We start from the raw sequence: 16,357 nt of genomic DNA, 5'->3' as shown, positions 1-16,357 counted from the left end.
TAAAAACAGACCCCATCTGGTTCATCAGTACTGCAAAACAGTCTAAAAGACAGTACAGAAGACATAAAGGATGGGTTCCATTTCCCAAGAGTTGGACTTGTATACAATATTGTGCTTTGTTCCTAAGTTTTACTCATTGATAAGTTAGCAAGGCCGCTCTGCAGCCTTTATATAACACAGCTATAAAACTTATTCTAGCCTTCTGAGGCAATTCACCAAATGGAATTTTATGTAACAACAGGTTGAAGGTCAAAGGTACAACAGCACACCTGAACCAATTCTTGACAAGTCAACCTGTTCAGCACCAGTATGTTTATAAGATTCTATGTCATTATGGCTAAACATACCTAATGAAAGACCTAGCATGGTATTGTTTGCAGTTTGCGTCTTCTCCAGAGAACACCATTCACACATCTTCCCTGAGAGAACCTGAAAGAAACCTTAATCCACTTTGGACATTTGGAAATCAATTTGTTTGAGGGCATTTCTAAACTGTTGGAGCTACCAGGTAGCCGTTGAAGGTGATGTAGATGTCCACATCGTCGCTGTAGATGGCGTTCTCCCGCTCACGCTTGTAGAGCCGCACCCACACCTCGTCGTTGAGCTCCAGATTCAGCATGACGCTCTGGCTCTGCATGATGGAGCGGTCGCTGGGCTGGGCGTACAGGATCACCTGCTCACGCTCGTTGTGCATCAGGTGCAGGTACGTCTCCTTGAAGTTCCAGGTGTGGATGTTGATGTTGAAAAAGTAGATGCCTGGCACGTAGCAGTAAAACTTCCCCTTGAACATGTTGAAGTGTTCACCGGTGTTGACGAAGACAGTGTCGAAGAGCATCGCCTGGTAGTATTCCACGCTGTGGAGGGCCTTCCGGCGGCCCACTGAGAAGGCGGAATTTTGGGTCTTGCAGGGATCCCCGGGCGCTCCTGCCTGGCCTTTGCTGCCTTTAGGGCCCACCACCCCTCTAGAGCCTGGAGGTCCTTCAGCCCCAGCCTTTCCAGGAGTACCCCTCTCACCTCGATCTCCTTTATCTCCTGCAAAGGAAGAACAGATGGATAAATTAAGGGATGAAAGAGTGTATGTATGGATGGATGGATGACTGAAGGAAATAATGTGTGAGTGAATTTATGGAAGCATGGAATATATAGATATCTGTATGGATGGATGGATGGATGAAAGCATGAGAATATATATGTATTGATAGTTAGATGTATAGAGAGATGGATGGATGGAGGATGAATGAATGATCTGAAGGAAGGAATGTAAGACTGCAGATGGATGGATGGATGGATGGATGGATAAATTAATGTATATAGATGTATGTATGGATAGATGGATGCATGGAAATATAGATAAATGAGTGATTAAAGGAATAAATGTCAGAGAAAGTGGGTGGATCAATGAATATGGATACCTGGATGGCTGGATGGATGGATGAATAGAACCTATATGGCTGTATGTATGTATGTATGGATGGATAAATTATGGAACATTGTAGGAATGAACAAAGAAAGTAGATAGATTAATGAAAAGAATTAGAAAATTAGTGCATTGATTGATGAATGGATGGATAGATGGATGGATGGAAGTGGATGAATGGAGGCAGGGGTGTATGTATGGATAGCTGAATGCATGATTGAAGGAATTAATGTGATGAATGAATGTGGAAGTGATTGCATGGATCAGTGGATGATTAGAGACAGGAATGAATGCCTAGATGGGCAAATGGACGGATGGATTATTGAAAAAATGAATGCATGACTGAACTGATTTATGTATGTATGTATGTTTATATGTATGTATATGGATAGATAATGGAAAGCGATGCATGGACAATTGGTGGATGGATGTAGATATGGATGAATGAATGACAAAGAATAAAAGAGTGAGTGAGTGAGTGAGCAAGCGAATGAAAAACCACCAGGTTCAGGTTATTCAGTCTGAACACAGCTCAGCTCATACGATTATAATCAAGAATTAAACCAGGCCTAAGTGACTGTGACTGATGGCAACAGAGCAGCATTACGGTCCGTTTCTTCTGAACTGTTACTTCTTTGAACTCATTGCCCTAATATAGACGTGACCAGAAATCATGAGGTATATATGGGAGTGTACAGTTTGGAGAACAGTAAGCTGACTGCAGGATTAGGGGGCTCGCTACACTGCTCCTCATTTTTGCAGGGTTCAGGTTGATCTGTGCTATGTCTAAACAGACTGTTATTGTTACCACACTTAGCTGTTCCAGTTAACCCCCAGGATGCTTTAACTAAGCTCTGAGTAAGCAAAGGCTGTCTCAAGAGCAGGTCTGGAAGAAGCCTAGCACGCTCTGGCTGTAATCTCGGAACACCAGCAAACAGAACACACATGCTGCCGCTTGTAGTTTACTGCCACATATGCAAGTTTCCTGCCAGATCTGTAGGCCTCTAGAGTTTGCGATTGCCTTTCAGGGTAAATTCTGCTGAACTGCTTCAGTTTCTCTGATGAAGAAAGTAAAGAGAAGACGAACGCTGTGGTCTTCAGGCAGAGGGCTGAGGTTACAGCTAGTTATGTGCAAAATTTTCCATTGTGGCCGTTCACATTCTTTATCTGGTATCCACAATGAGTGTGGGGGGGGGCAGGGGGGTTATGTGAACATGTTTCTGCGTGTCATATGTATATGGCTCTGTGTGTCTTGTATTGATGTTAACTGCATTTGGAAGAGCCAGAGAAAGACATTGTGAATGCATACCCTCTATATAATATAGATGCTACACTGTATAGTAATCTGGGCTATGTGAGCGCTGTATTATTTCAGATGGGTCAATAATAATAATTATAATAATAATTAGGCTTCCAAAATGTTAATTTAAATTCTAATTAAAGGATGTTATGTGCATTTTAGTATGTTAAAGAATCTGGTATTACACCAATATTGGTATTGCACCATGAAGGACCCTTGGAGTCTTCTTTAGGGTGCAAAATCATGCTCTCTCTCTCTTAAATACACGACAAAATTATTGTGACGAGTGAAAGTTCAATGGTAGTGCATAAGAGAGAAATACAGAGAGAGTGACAGAACATATGAAAGTGGTAATAACTAAAAGAGTGAGAGGCGTGTTTTTGGTGAAGTGTTTGGGGTTGTCTCTGGGTTACGCCTGACACGGGACCACCTCTATTCCTCTCTGATCAAAGAGCCCACAAGAAACAGTAAATGATACAAGGCCTCGACTCATCTGAGCTCTAATAAGACACATGCGCAGTGCTGAGGAGTTTCTCTGATTGTGTGCTGTTGGGAAAGTAGGTTTAACATAAATCATCATCTAGACGGGTTTAGAAAGCGATTAGAATGTGTCTGTTTTGAGGATGAGATGGGACAAGCCATATTAATACACTGAATACAAAAACATTAACCATGTGGGTTGGTTAACTTATAAGATGAAAATGTGTCAACATTAATAGCAATTTATGTTAATGAATGTTTTATGTATGTCTGACTCTACCCTGTTTGACTGAATGTATATTGAATGTTGCAGAATGAAATTATTTATAGATATAGTGTATAATACATAACAAAAGCAAAGACCTTAACAATATAAAATAACAATATATCAGGACTGTTACTATTATCATACTATTATCAGTATATGGAAAAATCTATATGCATATGAGTTCTCTATGTCTTTATGTACTGATAATTGTATGACAGTAACTGTATGATATAAGTGTCAGGGTGGTTTCAAAAAATGGCAGAACAAAACCTTGTGTCTACAAAAAGTAACTGCAACAAACGTTAACATAACAAGATATCAGTAATTTTGTACCATTTCTATTGGTCCATTGGTCATGACATTTCAGCACAGTGGACATGGCAGCTGGCAAGATTTTTGTTGTGACAGAGAACTGTGTGTGGGTGTATATATATATATATATGTAGGATGGTCCCCCATCTCCCCCAGTGACTCAGCAGTGTGATGCTAGCCAGTGCAGACGTCTGTGAGGTGAGTGCTGGTGAGTAGCACTCTCCTCCAAACATGTTCAGCTGTTCAATGACGTTACATTTTCTGCAGTTCAAAAAGATGCTGTGGCGCCTCACAGGAAGCCTGTGCTAGTCTTCACCCTCCTAGCACTGGTGGTATCGTGATTGGGGGATTCCTAACTATTGGATGTAACTATTGGACATGTCTGAATTGGGGAGAAAATTGGGATAAAAGTCCAAAAAAAACAACAAACTAGACAGAGGAAAGTGATCGAGGGTCTACTGCACTTTTATTTTCAATTGCAACAAATAAAGCATCCCTGGCTCAGGCTAACGTTAGCATGGTTTTCACTGTCGCATCATGTTGTCTATGCTTAGCTGTGGCATGCCGATATAACGGTAATGACAGAGCTCAAAGTGTTTATTTGCTGAATTTGGCCTGAGCAAAAGTTGTGGCACACTTCATTTTTATTTGTTACATTTTAAAAAATGTCAGATTTAAATTCAGTTTCACCAAGACATGTAATTTGACCAGGATTGTTTGGAGCTTTTGCATAGTTATCATAGTTATTGTCTTAAATAAAAACAAAAAATATATTGTAATATACTTTGAATATATTACTTTTTTGTTCAGCTTACCTTTGAGAATGGTCATGTTAATGAAGGTGCGAACCTCTGGTGCCTGATAGGTCACGGGGCGGGAGGAGGGGCTGAGGGGCGGCTCCAGGTGATCGCAGCATCTGCGGCAGTATTTGGGTGGCAACCTGGAGGGGGAGGGGACAGAGGCCACCAGGGGGAGGAGCAAAAGCACAGGCAGAAAGAATCCAGACATGACCACACCTGGAGAGAGAGATAGAGAGATAAAGAGACACAGAGTAAACAGCAGAGAGAGAGCAGAGGGGGGTAAGTTTGAGTTAATTTTCCATGAGGTAGTGAGGGAAAGTAATGAACTCTCTGTTGAGCTCTCTGTGTTGGTGGAGCCTCAGGCTAATTGCAGCAGATGCGCGGCTAATATGTATTCATTAGGAATGGACCATTGCAAATAAATCAGGCTACATCCAATAACAGCTTTAAACTGCAAGTCCTCGGGACGTCGGCGAGACAGCAAGAGCAATTAGAGCACTGAAGGAGGTAAAACATTCAATACTGAATCTGTTGTCTTGTTATCCACTCACTAATTCTGTCCATTAATGAAGAGACACTAGCTTTGCATTTGTACATGACGTGAGCTGAGGCTACTGGTGTAGATGTATAGCATTGCAGTAATCACTGGGAATAAAGATATGGAATGCATTCATATGAATTATTTCTCACTCTTAGCCCAGAGAAAATTTGTGGAAAGATTCAAGATTCTCAGCTTTCAATCAATCTTACATTTGTTTTTATGGTTTATATTAACATTTCTTCCCCGGCCGGGTGACCGGGGTCTTCTCTGTGTGGTTTGCATGTTCTCCCCATATCTGTGTGGGTTTCCTCTGGGTTCTCCGGTTTACTCCCACAGTCCAAAGACATGCAGTCAGGCCAATTGGACATGCTAAATTGCCCCTGGGTGTGTGTGTGTGTTTGTTCTCTGCCCTGTGATGGATACCCTGTGTCCAGGGTGTATCCTGCCTTCCGCCTGATGACCACTGGGATAGGCTCCAGTACCCCCCCACGACCCTGAGGGAGTAACAGCTTAGAAAATGGATGGATGGATGGATGGATCTGGAAAATGTCCCAAATGCCAGCAGATTGGAAGTAGGTTTTTATCCAAATTCCAAAGAAAGGAGACAAGAAAGAGTGCAAACATGCATGATTTCCCTAAAATCATACAGCAGTAAAATTACGCTCAAGATCATTCAACACAGATTAGAACATTACATTGAAAGAGAACTGCCAAACATGTAAGCTGGATTTAGGAAAGGTGAGGAACAAAAGATATCACTGCAGATGTTCTGTGGATCACTGAAAAAGCCAAGGAGATCAAAAAGGACGTTACCACGTAAAATAATGGAAAGTCCTCAGGAAAATGGGAATATTAGAGCATCTCATCGTTCTTATAAGGAATCTCTACAATGATCAATAAGCCGCATTCAGGACAGAAAACAAACAATCTGATTCCACTTTGGCAATGGATTCAACCTGTATGCTGCACATGTGATGGGAGAAGCAGGACTGAAGGAAAAAGAACAAGGATTCAAGATTGGTGGAAGAAACCTCAGTAACCTTATATGATATGCAGATGATACAGCTCTCACAACAAAGAATCTGGAAGACCTAAGGACCCTTATAAGGAACGTTAAAGAACAGACTGAACTTCAGCTCAGTATGGAGAAGAATAAGGTGACGATGACATAGACCACTAACTTTACCATCAAAAGAAATGGTGGACAGCCTTTCTCTACACCATCAATTTTCAACAAAAGACACAGCACTCAAGAGATATGATACAAACTGGCACTCAGCAGAAAAACGATGAAGGACCTTGAAAAGCAAATGCAACGATTTGTCTCTGCAAACAGAGATCAGAATTGTCTGGCCTGTGGTCTTCTCTGTGTTGTTTTATGGATGAAAAAGCTGGACAATAAACAAGCAAAACAGGAAAAATATGGAGGTTATTGAACTTTGGTTGTCAAAGAAAAAAAAACATGAATGGATTATGCAAATAAAACCTCACCTTTCAAAACGATTCAACTCCAGATTACCAAACAAACTCTCTTGTTTCGGAACCAAATCCATAATTCTTGGAAGAGTTAAAGGTAAAAGAAAAAGAGGATGACCAGATACAATAGAGTCAGAGAAATCATGTAACAGTCATTCAGAAGCCTGGAGGCCCAAACAGAGGACACCGTCCATGTGATCGCTCGGACTTGTCATCTGTTGTGTATATATAAGGGTTTCTTCATAAAAGTTTTGTTCCAACAGCAACGATACGTAAGTTATATATGTATGTCATGAATGTGTGTATCTAGCCCTCATGTAGCCTTATGAATGAAGTGTCACCCAATTTTTGTCATGCTTTTGTCATTTTTTGACACAAACACGTCTGCTGAAAAGTGCAGACTCAAATCAAATGTAAAAGTTATTCTTTATGTAACTTGCTTTGTAATTAATAAAATAATTACAGCACTGTGCAAAGAAAACCACATTTCCTCACTTTTTTTGAATGTAGTACATTCACTTGTATGTACTTCAACACAAAAATACCCCAGACCATACTGTCCACATATGAAAGCTAAGCGGCCCATTTTGAATTAGTTGTTTTTGTGATGTCACAGAAACAAATGCATTTACATATGACCCCCCATCCACACTGACCTTATAAGGAGTGTTTAGCCAGAACTGTCAGTCTTAAAAGCACAGTATAAAAACAGCCTTAATTCTTAAAAGATAAAAAGGGGTTAAAAATATTAATGTAATAATTAAATTGTTACATAATACTGGACCTTTGGGAACAATACAGTTAGAGGAACACAGGTCTGGTTCCTAACTCCTGTGTGCACTCCAATTACTGTATGAATGTGTTAAATTCTATCAGCAGCACCCTATTGAATTTAATGAATGAATGAGTAGATAAACTAAGCGTTGGATGGTAAGTATAAAAACTTTATTTATGAATGTATTTATTTATTAATTACTTATTTATTTGTATGTTATTATATTTGCATGTATAATTATTTATTTATGTATATGTATTCATTCTGTTCAGTTATAAAGTTAGGGTTTTTTTTTTTACTAAATATATGCTAACTGACCACATAAATGACTTAACATAGAGATTACATTTCATTTAACATTTTCAAGTTTGCAATAATGTTTTTTAATCACATAATATAAATTAAATACATAGCAAAGTGACTATATAAACTCTGGACTCAATCATAACTTGCGTCCTAACCTGCATGTAATAAAAATCTTAATAACGATACCTTTTTTCTACAAAGTCAAATACTACACACCCTACATTTGTGGATAAGCAAGATCATTTCAGGTTCAATTTAAGGTAAACCTCTGAACAAGGTTACTTTATTCAGAATTCAAGCCTACCTTGAACTTTTTATACTCGACCCTGTCCAGGTGCCTGACAGAGACAAATGACACTACAAGCAGGAAATACTAGTATTTGTATAATGACTTCATTCAACTTGGCAGCAAATCTGTCATAAATCATGTTTTGTCTGGAGCCCGAACCCCAAAGTGGCCCCCAAAGGGCAGCTGGTCAGCACTGGTGATTTGAGAAAGACCAGAGCCAGAGAAAAACTGTGACTGTAATGTCTTTTGACAAGTCGGGAAACGGCGGTCAAAATTTTGCTGGCTACAATCAACAAATGAGGGGAGAGGGGTATAAAGAGTGAAATGAAAAAGAGAGGCAAAGAGAAACAGATGAGGGGCAAGGTTATAGAGAAAATAAAACAGAAAATAGGAGAGAGTAACAGAGAGAATGAGAAAAAGAGAGAATGAAGGTGACATGGGTTAAAGAGGAAAAGAGACAGAGAGAGAGAGGGAGAGACCCCCACCTTCCATATCCCCCCTCTACACTGACCCCCAACATTACACAACAAAATTGACAAAATTACAAAAACTATGACGTCATTCATTTATTAATTAGTGTAATTACATTAATAATAATACTGATATATTGTAATTATGACAATTAATAGGGTGATTATTCATTTCAGTTATTGGAAGATAAGATAATCGCTACTGGTTTTAAATTTGCAACATATTTTTGTCCATTTTTATAGAAAACTGTATGTCATACAGTACCAGAAACCACACTGACTACTCAACTTAGCAAGTGAGTGATGAGTATGTATTAGTTTGCATGATGTTAACTGATCGCCTTAAGCTTCAGTTTCTTAGCTACTTTCTTAGCTTGACACAGTGAAAGTTTCATGCAGCTAGTTGCATGTTGTGAGTCACCTGCAACATAATTTCCATGAAACCTGACTGCACACAGTAATTCATAAACAAAATAAAAAAAACTACCAATCTTGATTCAATGACCCAATGCACCATCTTCTGGTATATGTTCTTATCAGCGTTTTTAATTGGCTGTTTAATGAAACTTGGTCTATGAAGTTGAGCTGCTTGCAACTGTTGCAGCTGAGTTTCTAATGAGTTGCAGGATGTTTTACTTTGTCCAGTTCAAGTGCAATTTAATGTAGTTTAGTGCAGAATGTAGTTTTCGAGCAACTGAAGTTGCATGGAAGTTCCACCCTGTAAAGCCATCCTAAAGAAGCTGTCCTACTGATTAACACTGACCGCAGTAGGCTCCCTGCAGTGTTTACACTGTGTGCCAACACCATAATTGGCATTATGCACTCTGGCATTAGATCACAGTAAAATCTGAAGCTTCTACACCTTATTTTTGCTTTGCATGCCAGCATCAGTATTAAAGTGTAATTAGTCTGTATCAAACATATCAGAGTGTGTAAAGGTGGATCCCCGCTGGTCCTCCTCAGTACCCAAAGACTCACTGTTATAGATTTAGTTAATTATAGGATGAATTGATGATTCTGAGAGGATAAATACATGCTAGTTTTAAATGTTTGCCCACAGTGTGTTCTCAAGACCATCATAACCCTGAATATGTCAATTTAAATCCAGTTATTTACAGTGAAACCTGTCCTCAAGGCACCTTGGAGGTGTGTGTGACAGCTGTAATCTCTTAATGCACGGGTGTCAGACTCCACCCCAGCATTTACTGCTTTTCCTGGTTTAAAGTAATGGTTTGGCCAAACAAATCATATATACACAATAGCCCCCTTACCCCAAATGATGTTAATCAGCCAAGATGGGTTTAGTGGCTGAAGATGGCTTCTACTGTTCTGGAGTTACATGGCTAATGTAGCTAACAAGTATTTTTTTTTAGTCTAGTACTCTGTAAACAGAATGCCTCAAACATGACAGAGTTGTTAAATCATTTCAAATAGACTTGATATGGTTTATGCTTGATACCATTTTCTGACACTATATCGCTAGGCTTGCCCCAGTCAATCAGTCAATTACTTAATGAATTATATGTATATCTGACCCCAGCTGTTTTCCACAGTTGTTAGCTTTTACAGTCATGTGTACATCACAATATACAGAACATGAACTGGATATAACACATTTAGAGGGCTGCAATGAGTGATGTTTGTTTATCTGATGTTTGTTAATAACACATTTAGAGGGCGGCAGTGAGTGATGTTTGTTTATCTGATGTTTGTTAATAACACCTTTAGAGGGCGGCAGTGAGTGATGTTTGTTTATCTGATGTTTGTTAATAACACCTTTAGAGGGCGGCAGTGAGTGATGTTTGTTTATCTGATGTTTGTTAATAACACCTTTAGAGGGCAGGAGCGAGTGATGTTTGTTTATCTGATGTCTATTAATAACACCTTTAGAGGGCGGCAGTGAGTGACGTTTGTTTATCTGATCATTAGTTTAGCTAGTGTGATAACAGCTCTGCTCACCACTGAGCATGTCGGAGTCTGGCTAACTAAAGCACTGACACAAATTCAGATGATGATTCAAATCTGAGGGAGTGTAGTAAAGCAGCGGGCACTGGAAGTTTGTATGTGGTGTTTGGTTGTGGTGTTCACTAGTTTAGCCAGTTTTGACACCGATTTAGTGGATATTGGTGAGAGCAAAGTCGAAAGACTGATATTAGAGTGAAGTCAAACGTGTCCTGTGGTGTTTAGCGCTTAGCCATTGCTAAGCTACTGCTACTGTTAGTTGTTCCTGGCTCTGATTTTTTCTTCCAATCTTCCTAAATGTGTTTATGTGGTGATTCAGATGTGGAATAGAATTTTGGCACGTCATCATTCTGATATACCGTCATCATTTTGAATTACTGCCATCATTTTGGTGTTTCAAATACCTTGTTACCATTATACCACCCAACCCTACGTAGCAGCCGTCATGGAGCCTGAATATTGTCTGCACTTTGTACAGTTATATGGATAACAGTTCAAAACCTCAGTTCACCAAGCATATCTTGGCTGAACAACTACCTTTGGGATAAGCAGGATGAGTATTATTTCTGTGGAAAAGCTTCATTTTAATAAAAGCAGCTCACCAAATATGACCAAACCAGGGACTTTCCAGAGCCTCAGTTTGTCCTAATTTATGGAACATCAAAACACTCAACACATACCGAAACATAAGGGGACAAGAATACATCATTATGATGTTTCACAGCAATGGACCTGCCTTACTCCTTAAGAGCATTTTCAGATTTCCTCTTGAAAAGCCCAGTGGAAAACTATCAGGAATTATTACTGACATGTATAGCCCCATTTCCACATCGGTTACTGTATTCTAAGAACTTTGGCTGCTTGAACATGTGTAAACCTTTGGAAACCTCCAAAAACATGTTACAGAGGAAGAGACAGGGGAAACCTGTTGTTTAACCGAGTTACAGGAATGTTAAACAGAGTCTCAAGGAAGCATTCACATCCCCATTTTTCATGAGTGACAGTTTTCTGGGTTCCTTCAGATGATTGAACATGCTGTCAGGCTCTTTTCCTTTTTTTTCCCAACCTCGCTGCTTGTCTTACGTTGGTTATCTTTAACGATGCAATGACTCAACTAAAATGAGACGGAGGTTTATTTGTTTATTTTATCTTCCTCTTGTTCGCTCCATATTTTCACCACCATCTCCACCCACCCATCTTTCTGTCCACTCATTCATTTTTCTGTTTATTTCACTGCCAAATAAATTCTCATGATTTATTCCCATTAGTAAAAACGTCCAATACGTTTAGTAACACCCCACCAATCATTTTAAATAGTCTGACGCTGAGTGCCCGGCCTGTTTTGGGACATGTCTTTCAATGTGTAGCATTGAAACAAATATGTTAGAACCTCTCCAGAGGCTCTTAGTCTGTACTCCTATAAATAAAGATTCCTAAATGGTTCTTGGCTTGGGCGTACAGTGCTATGCAAAAGTATGTAATTTATGTAACATCCAGTCAAAACAGCCATTTAAGTACGAGTTACATTTTTCAGTGTCAGGAAAACGTATTAAACAAAAACTAGCTGAATATGCTTTGTCCACGCTTTATTACAGCCTCCATTATTTTCAGGAGACTTGATTTCACTTTTTTAAAGAAATATGAATGGATATTTTTCCCACCTCCCTTTCCCACCATTGCTCAGTGCTAGGGTTGTCAAAAAAATTCAATATTTGTATATCTGTCAAATTCAAAGGAAAAACGCACATTTGAATGCAAAATATCAATTTGAATGTATAAACTCGGCTGCTGCAGCTCCTACTATGTTCTTGGCCAGTTAGTTACTAACATTATCACAAATGATGACCACCCAATGGAGGACAAGCCATCACTGACAATAAACAAAGCACTTATTTATTTGGCTTTAACCCCTTACCCAGCCTTGGGTCCACTGGCAGGCCCAAAGTTTTATTATACGCTTCTTTAATTTAAGGAAAACTCCATTAATTTGCAATGAAGTCTCTGTAGTTACTGAATATTAAGCCTTAGTATGTAATAAGCAGAGGTGGATGAAGTACACAAATCATGTACTTGAGTTAAAGTAGAGATACCCAAGGTAAAATATTACTCCAGTAAAAGTAGAAGTCCTTACTCTAGACCTCAACTTGAGTAAAAGTACAAAAGTATTTGGCTTCAAATGTACTTAAGTATCAAAAGTAAAAGTACTAAAAGAGTAATTCTGGCTCTGATGTCCTGTTATCATTTTTATAACAAGACTCACTTCATGATCTCATTTTAGCTGGAAATCCTCCAGCGTCTCTCTTGGTAAACCAGTCTTTTAATAGAAGGTCATTAATTACTGACGCTGACGTCTATTAAAATGATTATAAGCACAAAACACTGAAGGTAAACAGTTTCCATCAGGGAGAACCGAGTGGCTCTGAAATCACTTTTACAAACAAGCAAAGTTTCAGTTTAAGATTACTTTGTAAATTAGATACAAGCTGAATAAAAACTGGCTTTAAACTCAGGATCACAAATAAGTTTTCCTTTACTATATTGATCTGTAGGTCTCTGTTCATAAACATAAACTAACCCAAACTAATTTACTATAAAATGAAAGTGTTTGTATGAATTCAGAAAAAAAGAAACACTCCAGTCACGACTGCATATGTCTACATATTTCTATATCGTGGTCTATTTACACAAAGTTAGGTTAGTTCATCATTTAGGTAAATAAAGTGACCGCTGTGCCCTTATTGGTGCGCTTGCTTTGCGACAGATTTCTCAAAATGTAGTGGAGTAAAAAGTAAGATATTTGACTCTGAAATGTAGTGGAGTGAAAGTAAAAAGTCGCCCAGAATGGAAATACTTAAGTAAAGTACAGATACACGAAAAAACTACTTAAGTACAGTAACGAATTACATTTATTGAGTTACTGTCCACCACTGACTAATTGAGAATTGTATGGAACTTTACATACATTGGGGATGTTTGCAAACATCTTGCAGGTTTTTAGCAGTTCAGTTACTAAACTCAGGAGAGAGCTTTTAATTTAAAATGTGGCAACACCCACCCACGAGAGGAAGAGAGAAATAAGAAAGACAGCGAGAGGAGAGAAGGATGTAAGGTAGGTTACACTAGCTAACATTAAGCTAGATAGATTTTACACGTAATATAACATTATTTATTATTGATGTTCATGGACAGCTAATTGATAATTGAACAGCTAGTTAACTTTAATATGGGCAAACTCAGTTAACTGGGTGGGAGACATTGAATAATGCTAACCGACAGAAATAAGTTCTTGTGTTAAGTAATTGAATGACTGAATGATCTGTTGTAGACGGCAGACGTTTCTGATGCAGTTAGGTAGTTAGTGTTCTCCTCCAAGCGTGTTGAGCTGTTCAACAACATTATGTTAGCAGCAGTTTAATAACCTGTGGCTTCAGTGGAAGCACTTAGCAGCCTTCACCCTCCCAGCTATAGCACGGTGTAACAGAGGGAGGCCTACTAGCAAGTGTAATTGGACATGACTAAACGCAAAAAAATTAAATAATTAAAAAGGTTCATCATACTTGCACATCTAACTTCGCCAGTCCATTGAAGGTTTCTTAGCGTGTTTACAGCATTGCTCCTCAGAACTCTTTTTAAGAGTGTAGTTCTCATATAAACAAGGCAAGCAGTTACTGCTTCAGTAGACTCTGTTCCAAACCTCATGAAACCCACCAGAGATTGTTCAGTGTTTCCCCTCTGAGCCTGCAGAGGGCGATTAATTGAAGGGTAAGGACTGTGAAGCCCAAGTCCTTTCCAAATCCAGATGTTTTAATTCGAGCGAGAGGACAAAAAGAGCCACGTCCTCACCGGAAGTAGAAAATAATTGCTCTAAAACTGGAGGCTACAGGCAGATGTTACATTACACATGAAATCTCACTAACACAGCTGCCAGCACAGCAGATAAGCTGAACCCCCCTAGGGGTCTGAACGGAGAGAGAGAGAGAGAGAGAGAGAGAGAGGGAGAGAGAGAGACAAGTATGCAGAACTATCAGTCTGAATGGCAATAACAAACTGCAATTCACAATTAGTTTTTTTGCTGACGTGTCTTGCACGTGCGTAGCTTTTCGCGCGCGTTGCAAGAAAAACACAAGTGACGCGGTGATACGGATCGATAATAATTGATGAGAACGGATTAATATGATTTGATGAAGTATTTCTGAAAGCCTCACTTACCGCCGTGTCCTCATGCAGCCGGTCCAACTGCTGACTTCGTGTGTCGATCAGCTGCAAAGTGAGAGCAACTCTCTCTCTCTCTCTCTCTCTCTCTCTCTCTCTCTCCTTTCTCTCTTTCTCTACTCTCTCTCTCTACTTTCTCTCTTTCTCTACTCTCTCTCTCTACTTTCTCTCTCTCTCTACTTTCTCTCTTTCTCTACTCTCTCTCTCTACTTTCTCTCTTTCTCTCTCTCTCTCTACTTTCTCTCTCTCTTTCTCTCTCTCTACTTTCTCTCTCTGTCTCTCTCTCTACTCTCACTCTCTCCCTCTCTCTCACACACACACACACACACTCTGTTTCTCCCTTCCTTTCGTCTCTCTCTCTCTCTCTCTCTCTCTCTCTCTCTCTCTCTCTCTCTCTCTGTTTCTTTCTGTTTTTTCTTTGTTCTTTTTCTCTTTGCTCTCCCTCTCCCTCTCTCTGTTTCTCCCTTTCGTCTCTCTCTCTCTCTCTCTCTCTCTCTCTCTCTCTCTCTCTCTCTCTCTCTCGCTCTCTGCTTTTTTTTTCTTTGGAGGGGTTCCCTTCTGAGCAGTGAACATTATTTTTTTTTCCTTCTCTCCTCCTCTTCTTCTTTCCTCCCTCTTTTTCTCCTTCACGCCCCTTCATTCCCTGAGGACATCTTAACTTTAAGTGTCTTTCTGCTGGATGCTGTCTTAAAATCATTCATTTCTGTACTGTACTGGTCATTTGCTGTACTGTGCTAATTTGGCACCTTCTTTAATCTGGAATGAAGCCTAATCTCCAGAAAAGCCTGCACTGAAAAGGGTATAATGTGTATATTGTGTATATGTGTATGTATTTAGTGCTGATAACATATTTATAACTTCTGCATAAATATGACCTAAAGCAAATGAGACAAAATATTAGGCTAAGGTAATTATTGAGGAAAATGATCCAATATTCTGCGTTTTTGTTTATTTTATATTTTTAGCACGTATTTCAGCACATACTGAGCCAAGATGGTAAAGAGGACATAAAATATTGGTGCTCCCAATGTGCTTTGATTTTTGCTGAAAGGACAAAATGGCTTATCTTAACATTTAGGTTGTGACCCCTATACTAGACCAAAATGCTGTAGTATGAGTGTACATGACTTTGTTTGATTCCTATTATTTAAATAAGCAGCTGATTTTTTGTTTGCTAGTTTGATCCATTGGCAAATAAAGTTTGGCAAATAAAGTGACTATGGCTAATAGAAGGTGCTGAAAATGTGCTGGTGTTTCATGTCTTCACTTAGTCAGATTCTGAAAAAAAAAGCTATAATAAATAATATAATAAGCTATAGAAAAGCTCCAATAGCTAATTTGTCTATAATAGCACCCCTAGTGCTCTCAGGCCTGTATTTCAGTGTTAATCATTTTTGAAGAAATCTTAATGCTGTAGCTGCTAATGGGGCACCATGCAGTACGACACTCAGGCCACAATATAAAGTAAACTGGACGTGCAAGCTCTGACATTCAGCTTGAATACACTCAAAAAAGATCCAGTGGGGTTGTTTGACTTACAAATTGAATATTTTTTTCCACAAGATTAAAATGTCATTGGGTTCAAAAAACAGCACAACAGCTGCCTTTCACATTACATGTCATGACGGATGGGCCAATAGAAATGTTCCAGAATTACATGCAATAAACTCATCTATTAAAGTACACTAATGTTGTATTAAAGAACAATGTAGGTTTCTTTAAATTCACTTACTTTTGGTAGTAATTATG

At 39.0% G+C, this 16,357-nt stretch overlaps 1 protein-coding gene across 1 annotated transcript; it reads right to left on the bottom strand.

The window, feature by feature from the left end:
• Positions 1-320: 320 nt before the first annotated feature.
• On the bottom strand, positions 321-14,701 carry c1qtnf6b (C1q and TNF related 6b). The gene is made up of 3 exons (XM_017692886.2): positions 14,606-14,701; positions 4,593-4,793; positions 321-1,032 (listed from the first exon to the last, which is right to left on the bottom strand). Exons 2-3 carry the CDS (start codon positions 4,783-4,785, stop codon positions 488-490), a joined length of 738 nt encoding a protein of 245 aa, XP_017548375.1. The 5' UTR covers positions 4,786-4,793; positions 14,606-14,701; the 3' UTR covers positions 321-487.
• Between the last annotated feature and the right edge of the window lie 1,656 nt (positions 14,702-16,357).

This window comes from Pygocentrus nattereri, chromosome 30 (genome assembly GCF_015220715.1).
Source record: "Pygocentrus nattereri isolate fPygNat1 chromosome 30, fPygNat1.pri, whole genome shotgun sequence".
Classification (NCBI taxonomy): Eukaryota; Metazoa; Chordata; class Actinopteri; order Characiformes; family Serrasalmidae; genus Pygocentrus; species Pygocentrus nattereri.
The sequence above is the reverse complement of the archived record's forward strand: the minus strand, read 5'-3'. Positions and strand labels throughout refer to the sequence as shown.